Source organism: Salvelinus namaycush, unplaced genomic scaffold, assembly GCF_016432855.1.
Source record: "Salvelinus namaycush isolate Seneca unplaced genomic scaffold, SaNama_1.0 Scaffold15, whole genome shotgun sequence".
Taxonomy (NCBI): domain Eukaryota; kingdom Metazoa; phylum Chordata; class Actinopteri; order Salmoniformes; family Salmonidae; genus Salvelinus; species Salvelinus namaycush.
In genome coordinates this window covers 798,354-811,091 of record NW_024058230.1, presented here as the reverse complement: position 1 = coordinate 811,091, position 12,738 = coordinate 798,354, and the positions used below count along the sequence as shown (strand labels likewise).

General features: G+C 48.0%; 1 protein-coding gene across 1 annotated transcript in view; it reads right to left on the bottom strand.

Moving 5' to 3' along the window:
* LOC120036882 (metalloprotease TIKI1-like) overlaps positions 1 to 12,738 on the bottom strand; it is a 174,916-nt gene that overhangs the window by 118,966 nt on the left and 43,212 nt on the right. The window contains exons 3-4 of the mRNA XM_038983177.1: positions 10,268 to 10,414; positions 9,509 to 9,683 (exon numbers count right to left, since the gene is read on the bottom strand). Coding sequence (XP_038839105.1) covers positions 9,509 to 9,683; positions 10,268 to 10,414 — 322 coding nt within the window. The remainder of the gene's footprint in view (positions 1 to 9,508; positions 9,684 to 10,267; positions 10,415 to 12,738) is intronic.

The following is a 12,738-nucleotide window of genomic DNA, read 5'->3' as shown; positions in this document are numbered from 1 at the left end:
AATGACACCAAGCATACTTCCAAAGGTGTGACAAAATGGCTTAAGGACAACAAAGTCAAGGTATTGGAGTGGCCAACACAAAGCCCTGACCTCAATCCTATAGAACATTTGTGGGCAGAACTGAATAAGCGTGTGCGCGCAAGGAGGCCTACAAAACCTGATCCAGTTACACCAGCTCTGTCAGGAGGAATGGGACAAAATTCACCCAACTTATTGTAGGAAGCTTGTAGAAGGCTACCCCAAACGTTTGACCCAGGTTAAACAATTTAAAGGCAATGCTACCAAATACTAATTGAGTGTATGTAAACGTCTGACCCACTGGGAATGTGATGAAAGAATTAAAAGCTGAAACAAATCATTCTCTCTACTATTATTCTGTTATTCTATTATTCTCTCTACCATTATTATATTATTCTCTCTACCATTATTTCACATTCTTAAAATAAAGTGGTGATCCTAACTGACCTAAGACAGGGAATTTTTACTAGGATTAAATGTCAGGAATTTTGAAAAACTGAGTTTAAATGTATTTGGCTAAGGTGTATGTAAAGTTCCGACTTCAACTGTATCTCAAGTCTGAATCGGGTCCCATGTGCTGAATGTTCAGCACAACCGTTTAGTTCTGAAGACTGGCTGAGTGGACTAAGGCAGTGTTTTGATAAGCAGGAGACACGTGTTAACATCCACTTTCTCACAGACCAGTTATGAAGGTCCACTTCATACGTTCCCTCATGTTACCCTTCCTATAACTTACCTTATCATTTGATCGTAACATAGATTATATATAATGCCACTGGAACTGGCAACTGTAGCCTATAATTAATACCATTGTCTACCCTTAGGAAAACTATTAAATGTCTTCTTTAAAATGTTAATTAAAATATTGTCGGAAAATCATCAATCAATATTTATGATATAAACCATTGGCATTTCAAAAACCATTTGATTGTATGAGACACAGTCTGCCAAAACATGTTTTTTTGTGCTTTACTGTTGCCTTTTACACAACAACAATGGATTCCACAAGGCTCTCTTAAAAACACCAATATTCAGATTGAAGAACCACTTTAGGTGTTTCAGAGTGCTTCCCTTCTGTTAGGAAATACAATCAGTGAATTATAACTCTTCCGTTGGGTTTCCATTCAAACACCAGATCTCAGCTTAGGTGAACTACTTCTCATGGTTTCACGACACAATGATGGCGTTTTAAAGTCTTTCTATTTTAACAGTGTATGCTGGGGGACATTCCATCAAATCAGATCACATTTTATATGTCACATGCAGCGAATATAACAGGTGTAGACTTCACAGTGAAATGCTACGGACGAGCCCTTTCCCGACAGGTGTAGACTTCACAGTGAAATGCTTCCAGACGAGCCCTTTCCCGACAGGTGTAGACTTCACAGTGAAATGCTTCCAGACGAGCCCTTTCCCGACAGGTGTAGACTTCACAGGGAAATACTTCCTGACGAGCCCTTTCCCGACAGGTGTAGACTTCACAGTGAAATGCTTCCAGACGAGCCCTTTCCAGACAGGTGTAGACTTCACAGTGAAATGCTTCCAGACGAGCCCTTTCCCGACAGGTGTCGACTTCACAGGGAAATACTTCCTGACGAGCCCTTTCCCGACAGGTGTAGACTTCACAGTGAAATGCTTCCAGACGAGCCCTTTCCCGACAGGTGTAGACTTCACAGTGAAATGCTTCCAGACGAGCCCTTTCCCGACAGGTGTAGACTTCACAGGGAAATACTTCCTGACGAGCCCTTTCCCGACAGGTGTCGACTTCACAGGGAAATACTTCCTGACGAGCCCTTTCCCGACAGGTGTAGACTTCACAGTGAAATGCTTCCAGACGAGCCCTTTCCCGACAGGTGTAGACTTCACAGGGAAATACTTCCTGACGAGCCCTTTCCCGACAGGTGTAGACTTCACAGTGAAATGCTTCCAGACGAGCCCTTTCCCGACAGGTGTAGACTTCACAGGGAAATGCTTCCTGACGAGCCCTTTCCCGACAGGTGTAGACTTCACAGGGAAATGCTTACTGACGAGCCCTTTCCCGACAGGTGTAGACTTCACAGGGAAATGCTTACTGACGAGCCCTTTCCCGACAGGTGTAGACTTCACAGTGAAATGCTTCCAGACGAGCCCTTTCCCGACAGGTGTAGACTTCACAGGGAAATACTTCCTGACGAGCCCTTTCCCGACAGGTGTAGACTTCACAGTGAAATGCTTCCAGACGAGCCCTTTCCCGACAGGTGTAGACTTCACAGGGAAATGCTTCCAGACGAGCCCTTTCCCGACAGGTGTAAACTTCACAGGGAAATACTTCCTGACGAGCCCTTTCCCGACAGGTGTAGACTTCACAGTGAAATGTTTCCAGACGAGCCCTTTCCCGACAGGTGTAGACTTCACAGGGAAATGCTTCCAGACGAGCCCTTTCCCGACAGGTGTAGACTTCACAGGGAAATGCTTACTGACGAGCCCTTTCCCGACAGGTGTAGACTTCACAGGGAAATACTTCCTGACGAGCCCTTTCCCGACAGGTGTAGACTTCACAGTGAAATGCTTCCAGACGAGCCCTTTCCCGACAGGTGTAGACTTCACAGTGAAATGCTTACTGACGAGCCCTTTCCCGACAGGTGTAGACTTCACAGGGAAATGCTTACTGACGAGCCCTTTCCCGACAGGTGTAGACTTCACAGGGAAATGCTTACTGACGAGCCCTTTCCCGACAGGTGTAGACTTCACAGTGAAATGCTTCCAGACGAGCCCTTTCCCGACAGGTGTAGACTTCACAGGGAAATACTTCCTGACGAGCCCTTTCCCGACAGGTGTCGACTTCACAGGGAAATACTTCCTGACGAGCCCTTTCCCGACAGGTGTCGACTTCACAGGGAAATGCTTCCAGACGAGCCCTTTCCCAACAGGTGTAGACTTCACAGGGAAATACTTCCTGACGAGCCCTTTCCCGACAGGTGTCGACTTCACAGGGAAATACTTCCTGACGAGCCCTTTCCCGACAGGTGTAGACTTCACAGTGAAATGCTTCCAGACGAGCCCTTTCCCGACAGGTGTAGACTTCACAGGGAAATGCTTACTGACGAGCCCTTTCCCGACAGGTGTCGACTTCACAGGGAAATGCTTCCAGACGAGCCCTTTCCCGACAGGTGTAGACTTCACAGGGAAATACTTCCTGACGAGCCCTTTCCCGACAGGTGTAGACTTCACAGTGAAATGCTTCCAGACGAGCCCTTTCCCGACAGGTGTAGACTTCACAGGGAAATGCTTCCAGACGAGCCCTTTCCCGACAGGTGTAGACTTCACAGGGAAATGCTTACTGACGAGCACATTTCCAACATAATAACATGGCTATATACAGTAGTAAGAACAAGTATGTGAACCCTTTGGAATTACCTGGATTTCTGAATAAATTGGTCATCAAATTTGATCTGACCTTCATCTAAGTCACAACAATAGACAAACATAGTGTGCTTAAACTAATAACACACAAAGTATTGTAGTTTTCTTGTCTACATTGAATACATAATTTAAACATGTTAAACAGAGTAGCAGCAGGATAGGTAATAAACAGAGTAGCAGCAGGATAGATAATAAACAGAGTAGCAGCAGGATAGATAATAAACAGAGTAGCAGCAGGATAGATAATAAACAGAGTAGCAGCAGGATAGATAATAAACAGAGTAGCAGCAGGATAGATAATAAACAGAGTAGCAGCAGGATAGATAATAAACAGAGTAGCAGCAGGATAGATAATAAACAGAGTAGCAGCAGGATAGATAATAAACAGAGTAGCAGCAGGATAGATAATAAACAGAGTAGCAGCAGGATAGATAATAAACAGAGTAGCAGCAGGATAGATAATAAACAGAGTAGCAGCAGGATAGATAATAAACAGAGTAGCAGCAGGATAGATAATAAACAGAGTAGCAGCAGGATAGATAAACAGAGTAGCAGCAGGATAGATAATAAACAGAGTAGCAGCAGGATAGATAATAAACAGAGTAGCAGCAGGATAGGTAATAAACAGAGTAGCAGCAGGATAGATAATAAACAGAGTAGCAGCAGGATAGATAATAAACAGAGTAGCAGCAGGATAGATAATAAACAGAGTAGCAGCAGGATAGGTAATAAACAGAGTAGCAGCAGGATAGATAATAAACAGAGTAGCAGCAGGATAGATAATAAACAGAGTAGCAGCAGGATAGATAATAAACAGAGTAGCAGCAGGATAGATAATAAACAGAGTAGCAGCAGGATAGATAATACAGACAGCGTGAAGAAGGCGCAACAGCGCCTCTTAAACCTCAGGAGGCTGAAGAAATTTGGCTTGTCATCTAAAACACTCACAAACTTTTACAGATGCACAATCGAGAGCGTCCCGTCGGGCTTTATCACCGTCTGGTATGGCAATTGCACCGCCCTCAACCGCAAGGCTCTCCAGAGGGTAGTGCGGTCTGCACAACGCATCACCGGGGGCAAACTACCTGCCCTCCAGGACACCTACAGCCCCCGATGTCACAGGAAGGCCATAAAGATCATCAAGGACAACAACCACCCGAGCCACTGCCTGTTCACCCCGCTATCATCCAGAAGGCGAGGTCAGTACAGGTGCATCAAAGCTGGGACCGAGAGACTGAAAAACAGCTTCTATCTCAAGGCCATCAGACTGTTAAACAGCCACCACTAACATTGAGTGGCTGCTGCCAACATACTGACTCAAATCTCTGGCCACTTAAATAAATGGATTTAATAATAATAAAGGTAATATAACATTATTTTATATAACACCACTTTAATAATGTTTACATATCCTACATTACTCATCTCATATGTATAATTGTTATATATTACTGCATAGTCGTATCTAGAAGCACAAGCATTTCGCTACACTCACATTAACATCTGCACACCACGTGTATGTGACCAATACAATTTGATTTGATTGCAAAGCCCTCACCGTACATCTGCTTGTAGTTATTAAACTCAACCTGCAGGAGTCTTTCTGTTTTAACCTTTATTTAACTTGGTCATTTAAGAACAAATTCCTATTTTCAAAGAAGGCCTAGGAACAGTGGATTAACTGCCTTGTTCAGGGGCAGAACGACATATTTTTACCTTGTCGGCTCGGGGGATTCGATCTTGCAACATTTCAGTTACAAGTCCAACGCTCTAACCACTAGGCTACCTGCCGCCCCATGTTGTGATGGAGCGGGAGGAAACAGCAAGGTTCTGACAGATGGGTGTGTCTTAGGGGTGGCAAGGACACACCCAAAAAACACCCAATATCGAAGCACACCCCCAAGCCAACTCACGTTTGACTGCTGTCATGGCCGACAGCAGTTCTTGAGGAGCAAGCCAAAAAACGAGGCCAAATCAGCGGGTGCAGTTTCCCTTTAAACTCTCCTCAGAACTCAACACACACACATATGAAGACACACACACACACGCACACACACAGGCACACGCACACGCACACGCACACACACACACACACACACACACACACACACACACACACACACACACATTTTGGCTGGTGCTGGTCATCATTAACTAAAGGTGACGACATCGTCTCAAGGCTTCAGTTCACACCTCTGGGAAGCAGCACTTTAAAAGCAGAACAGCACTTTATATGCAGCTGCTGTAAAACACATGATTACAGATGCAGAAATGGCGAGGTGGTAGTTGGAGGGGAGGAGGTAGTGTAAGAGTGGCAGAGAGAGAGAGTCCTAACTCTCCAGAATGAGACTTGGCAGGAGTAGCCTCAGCCCCCCCCCCCCCCCCCAGCTCTCAGCCCCCGGCCCTCAGATATCAGCCCTCAGCTCTCAGCCCCCAGCTCTCAGCCCCCAGCCCTCAGCCCTCAGCCCCAAGCCATCAGATCTCAGATCTCAGCTCTCAGCCCCCAGCCCTCAGCTCTCAGCCTTCAGCTCTCAGTCCCCAGCCATCAGATCTCAGCTCTCAGCTCTCAGCCCTCAGCCCCCAGCACTCAGCCCCAGCCCTCAGCTCTCAGCTCTCAGCCCTCAGCCCCCAGCCCTCAGCTCTCAGCCCCCAGCCACAGATCTCAGCCCCCAGCCCTCAGCCCCCAGCCACAGATCTCAGCCCTCAGCTCTCAGCCCCCAGCACTCAGTTCTCAGCCCCCAGCCCTCAGCTCCCAGCTTTCAGCCCTCAGATATCAGCTCTCAGCCCTTAGCCCTCGACCCTCTGCTCTCGTAGCTCCATCAATATGAACTCTCCAAAGTTCACACACTCTTTAAACATGCTCAGCTTCCAAGTCTCAGTTAAATGAACCAAACAATGTGGCAACAAGTAGATTCCTGAATTTCACCCCTAAATCTGAGAACGTTGCCATAAGGAATCCCAGCCAAAAGAGCACGGTCGGCAGGTCAAAGAGAAGGACTACAATACATCCAGCCAACAGAGGTCGGCAGGTCAAAGAGAAGGACTACGATACATCCAGCCAACAGAGGTCGGCAGGTCAAAGAGAAGGACTACGATACATCCAGCCAACAGAGGTCGGCAGATCAAAGAGAAGGACTACGATACATCCAGCCAAAAGAGGTCGGCAGGTCAAAGAGAAGGACTACGATACATCCAGCCAAAAGCGGTCGGCAGGTCAAAGAGAAGGACTACGATACATCCAGCCAACAGAGGTCGGCAGGTCAAAGAGAAGGACTACAATACATCCAGCCAACAGAGGTCGGCAGGTCAAAGAGAAGGACTACAATACATCCAGCCAACAGAGGTCGGCAGGTCAAAGAGAAGGACTACAATACATCCAGCCAACAGAGGTCAGCAGGTCAAAGAGAAGGACTACAATACATCCAGCCAACAGAGGTCGGCAGGTCAAAGAGAAGGACTACAATACATCCAGCCAACAGAGGTCGGCAGGTCAAAGAGAAGGACTACAATACATCCAGCCAAAAGAGGTCGGCAGGTCAAAGAGAAGGACTACAATACATCCAGCCAACAGAGGTCGGCAGGTCAAAGAGAAGGACTACAATACATCCAGCCAACAGAGGTCGGCAGGTCAAAGAGAAGGACTACAATACATCCAGCCAACAGAGGTCGGCAGGTCAAAGAGAAGGACTACAATACATCCAGCCAACAGAGGTCGGCAGGTCAAAGAGAAGGACTACAATACATCCAGCCAACAGAGGTCGGCAGGTCAAAGAGAAGGACTACAATACATCCAGCCAACAGAGGTCGGCAGGTCAAAGAGAAGGACTACAATACATCCAGCCAACAGAGGTCGGCAGGTCAAAGAGAAGGACTACAATACATCCAGCCAACAGAGGTCGGCAGGTCAAAGAGAAAGACTACAATACATCCAGCCAACAGAGGTCGGCAGGTCAAAGAGAAGGACTACAATACATCCAGCCAACAGAGGTCGGCAGGTCAAAGAGAAGGACTACAATACATCCAGCCAACAGAGGTCGGCAGGTCAAAGAGAAGGACTACAATACATCCAGCCAACAGAGGTCTGCAGGTCAAAGAGAAGGACTACAATACATCCAGCCAACAGAGGTCGGCAGGTCAAAGAGAAGGACTACAATACATCCAGCCAACAGAGGTCGGCAGGTCAAAGAGAAGGACTACAATACATCCAGCCAACAGAGGTCGGCAGGTCAAAGAGAATGACTACGATAGATAATAGCGGAGGTCGGCAGGTCAAAGAGAAGGACTACAATACATCCAGCCAACAGAGGTCGGCAGGTCAAAGAGAAGGACTACAATACATCCAGCCAACAGAGGTCGGCAGGTCAAAGAGAAGGACTACAATACATCCAGCCAACAGAGGTCTGCAGGTCAAAGAGAAGGACTACAATACATCCAGCCAACAGAGGTCGGCAGGTCAAAGAGAAGGACTACAATACATCCAGCCAACAGAGGTCGGCAGGTCAAAGAGAAGGACTACAATACATCCAGCCAACAGAGGTCGGCAGGTCAAAGAGAAGGACTACAATACATCCAGCCAACAGAGGTCGGCAGGTCAAAGAGAAGGACTACAATACATCCAGCCAACAGAGGTCGGCAGGTCAAAGAGAATGACTACGATAGATAATAGCGGAGGTCGGCAGGTCAAAGAGAAGGACTACAATACATCCAGCCAACAGAGGTCGGCAGGTCAAAGAGAATGACTACGATAGATAATAGCGGAGGTCGGCAGGTCAAAGAGAAGGACTACGAGGGTTTGTCAAACCTCTAGGGTTTGAACTTAACCTCCGTCAGTCTAGCTAAGCCCTCTCTATTCTGCACGTGCCGTGCTCACAAAAAAAAAAATTAAGCTGTTTGTTCTAAAGTAACTTTAATCAGATTAAATTTTCCACTCGTTTAATTGACTGCCTGACCTGACCACGGTCTACACATGATCTAGAGGTGACCTCAGACTGAACCCAGATTAAGGATGTGTCCCAAATGGAACCCTATTCCCTATATAGTGCACTACTTTAGACCAGAGCCCTGTGGAACCCTATTCCCTATATAGTGCACTACTTTATACCAGAGTCCTATGGAACCCTATTCTCTATACTGTATAGTGCACTACTTTAGACCAGAGCCCTATGGAACCCTATTCCCTATATAGTGCACTTCTTTAGACCAGAGCACATAGGGACTAGGTTGCGATTTGGGGTGTAGATGTATGACTTCAGGCCTTGGAGAAGTGTTTTACCACCGTGCCGGGGAGTGAAGGAGTGAAGGGAGGATAAAGAGAGGACATATACAGTCTGCTCATAACCAATGGAGTAAAGATGATTCACTTTTCATAGCTCCATACTGAATCAAGCAATGGTCAAGTGGGCCCAATCATTAGAAAGGCAAACCACAACATTGTTGTAGGCCTATACACACCAACCTAGCAGTCATGATCCTTTCCCATCATGGCTGACATTTAGAAGAGGGTAGTAGAACTCAGGGTGCAATCCCCATTTGTTTTTGTATTTATTAAGGATCCCTGCCAAGGCAGCAGCTACTCTTCCTGGGGTTTATTATGGATCCCCATTAGTTCCTGCCAAGGCAGCGGCTACTCTTCCTGGGGTTTATTATGGATCCCCATTAGTTCCTGCCAAGGCAGCAGCTACTCTTCCTGGGGTTTATTATGGATCCCCATTAGTTCCTACCAAGGCAGCAGCTACTCTTCCTGGGGTTTATTATGGATCCCCATTAGTTCCTGCCAAGGCAGCAGCTACTCTTCCTGGGGTTTATTATGGATCCCCATTAGTTCCTGCCAAGGCAGCGGCTACTCTTCCTGGGGTTTATTATGGATCCCCATTAGTTCCTGCCAAGGCAGCAGCTACTCTTCCTGGGGTTTATTATGGATACCCATTAGTTCCTGCCAAGGCAGCAGCTACTCTTCCTGGGGTTTATTATGGATCCCCATTAGTTCCTGCCAAGGCAGCAGCTTCTCTTCCTGGGGTCCAGCAGATAATAGCCCACCACCATCATCATCATCATCATCACCCTCCTCCTCATCATCATCATCACTGACCTGCTCCGAAGGCAAAGAAGAAGCTGTTGTCAGGGTGCTCTTCCATCAGAGCCTTGACCCTGTTCCCCATCCTGTCGTTCCTCTTGTAGATCAGTTCCTGTCTGAAGTAGCTGTCTATCTCCTGGGCCGTTATCTGTTCACTGGGGCGCAGGGTCACGTTGTTGAAGTTGGGGACCTGCAGAGGGATCATTTGCAAGTCATAAAGGACATATTACACTCCAGTAAGCACAATCATGACATTATAGCTGGTCATTCATTAAGCTGGAATCTGTTGACTGGGGAGCAAGGTCAGGTTGTTGAAGTTGGGGACCTTGACAGGGGGCAGGGTTAGGGCATGGTTAGCACAGGGTGGGGACAGGGTTATGACAGGGTAAGGGCAGGGTTAGCACAGGGTGGGGACAGGGTTAGGACATGGTTACGATAGGGTTAGGACGGGGTTAGGACAGTGTAAGGACAGGGTTATGACAGGGTAAGGGATAGGGCTCAGGGGTTGGGGTTATGGGTCAGGGTTAGGGGTCAGAGGTAAGGACAGGGTTAGAGGTCTGAATTAGGGGTCAGAGGTCAGAGGTTGGGGTCAGGGTTAGAGGTTAGGGGTCAGAGGTAAGGACAGGGTTAGAGGTCTGAATTAGGGGTCAGAGGTCAGAGGTCAGGGTTAGGGGTCAGGGTGGTTGTAACTGACCTGAGAGGTGTGGTGGTTGTAGTGTTAGGGGTCGTTAGTGTTAGGGGTCAGGGTTAGGGGTCAGGGTGGTTATAACTGACCTGTGAGGTGTCGTGGTTGAAGATGATGGAGTTAAGGTCTCCACAGTTGTAGTGTTTGATGAGGTCCTCAGTGGTATAGGAGCCCTGCAGAATGCCTGCTCTCACACTCTCCTGCTGTACAAGGGTCTGGTTCAGGGCAAAGATCACCTGGAGATGGGGAAGATATGCACATTTACTACATGAATCAATAATAGGAGGTAGGGATTCACATTTACTACATTAATCAATAATAAGAGGAAGGAAATCACATTTACTACATGAATCAATAATAAGAGGAAGGGAATCACATTTACTACATTAATCAATAATAAGAGGTAGGGAATCACATTTACTACATGAATCAATAATAAGAGATAGGGAATCACATTTACTACATGAATCAATAATAAGAGGAAGGGAATCACATTTACTACATGAATCAATAATAAGAGGTAGGGAATCACATTTACTACATGAATCAATAATAAGAGGAAGGGAATCACATTTACTACATGAATCAATAATAAGAGGAAGGGAATCACATTTACTACATGAATCAATAATAAGAGGAAGGGAATCCTTGCAAATATATATGTATATTGCCCTCCGGAATTATTGATTCCCTTGGTAAATATATATATATATATATGTAGTGCCCTCCTGAATTATTGGCACCCTTGGTAAATATTACCAAAAAAGGCTTTCCTTTATTATTCCCCAAACCCCACCCCCTCCCCTAACACTACCTCCCTCCCTGAACACTACCCACCCTCCCCTAACACTACCCCCCTCCCCTAACACTACCCCCCTTCCCTGAACACTACCCCCCTCCCCTAACACTACCCCCCCTCCCCTAACACTACCCCACCTCCCCTAACACTACCCCACCTCCCCTAACACTACCCCCCTTCCCTAAGACTACCCCCCCTCCCCTAACACTACCCCCCCTCCCCTAACTTTACCCCCCTCCCCTAACACTACCCTCCCTCCCCTAACACTACCCCCCCTCCCCTAACGTTACCCCCCTCCCCTAACACTACCCCCCCTCCCTTAACACTACCGCCCTCCCCTAACACTACCCCACCTCCCCTAACACTACCCCCCTCCCCTCAACCCTTCCCATCTATATCTGAACACCATCCAGTCCCATCCTTCAGCTCCCCTCAACCCCTCCCATCTATCTCTGAACACCATCCAGTCCCATCCTTCAGCTCCCCTCAACCCCTCCCATCTATCTCTGACCACCATCCAGTCCCATCCTTCAGCTCCCCTCAACCCCTCCCATCTATCTCTGACCACCATCCAGTCCCATCCTTCAGCTCCCCTCAACCTCTCCCATCTATCTCTGAACACCATCCAGTCCCATCCTTCAGCTCCCCTCAACCCCTCCCATCTATCTCTGAACACCATCCAGTCCCATCCTTCAGCTCCCCTCAACCCCTCCCATCTATCTCTGACCACCATCCAGTCCCATCCTTCAGCTACCCTCAACCCCTCCCATCTATCTCTGAACACCATCCAGTCCCATCCTTCAGCTCCCCTCAACCCCTCCCATCTATCTCTGAACACCATCCAGTCCCATCCTTCAGCTCCCCTCAACCCCTCCCATCTATCTCTGACCACCATTCAGTCCCATCCTTCAGCTCCCCTCAACCCCTCCCATCTATATCTGACCACCATCCAGTCCCATCCTTCAGCTCCCCTCAACCCATCCCATCTATCTCTGAACACCATCCAGTCCCATCCTTCAGCTCCCCTCAACCCCTCCCATCTATCTCTGACCACCATCCAGTCCCATCCTTCAGCTCCCCTCAACCCCTCCCATCTATCTCTGAACACCATCCAGTCCCATCCTTCAGCTCCCCTCAACCCCTCCCATCTATCTCTGAACACCATCCAGTCCCATCCTTCAGCTCCCCTCAACCCCTCCCATCTATCTCTGACCACCATCCAGTCCCATCCTTCAGCTCCCCTCAACCTCTCCCATCTATCTCTGACCACCATCCAGTCCCATCCTTCAGCTCCCCTCAACCTCTCCCATGTATCTCTGAACACCATCCAGTTCCATCCTTCAGCTCCCCTCAACCCCTCCCATCTATCTCTGACCACCATCCAGTCCCATCCTTCAGCTCCCCTCAACCCCTCCCATCTATCTCTGAACACCATCCAGTCCCATCCTTCAGCTCCCCTCAACCTCTCCCATCTATCTCTGAAGACCATCCAGTCCCATCCTTCAGCTCCCCTCAACCCCTCCCATCTATATCTGACCACCATCCAGTCCCATCCTTCAGCTCCCCTCAACCCCTCCCATCTATCTCTGACCACCATCCAGTCCCATCCTTCAGCTCCCCTCAACCCCTCCCATCGATCTCTGACCACCATCCAGTCCCATCCTTCAGCTCCCCTCAACCTCTCCCATCTATCTCTGAAGACCATCCAGTCCCATCCTTCAGCTCCCCTCAACCTCTCCCATCTATCTCTGAAGACCATCC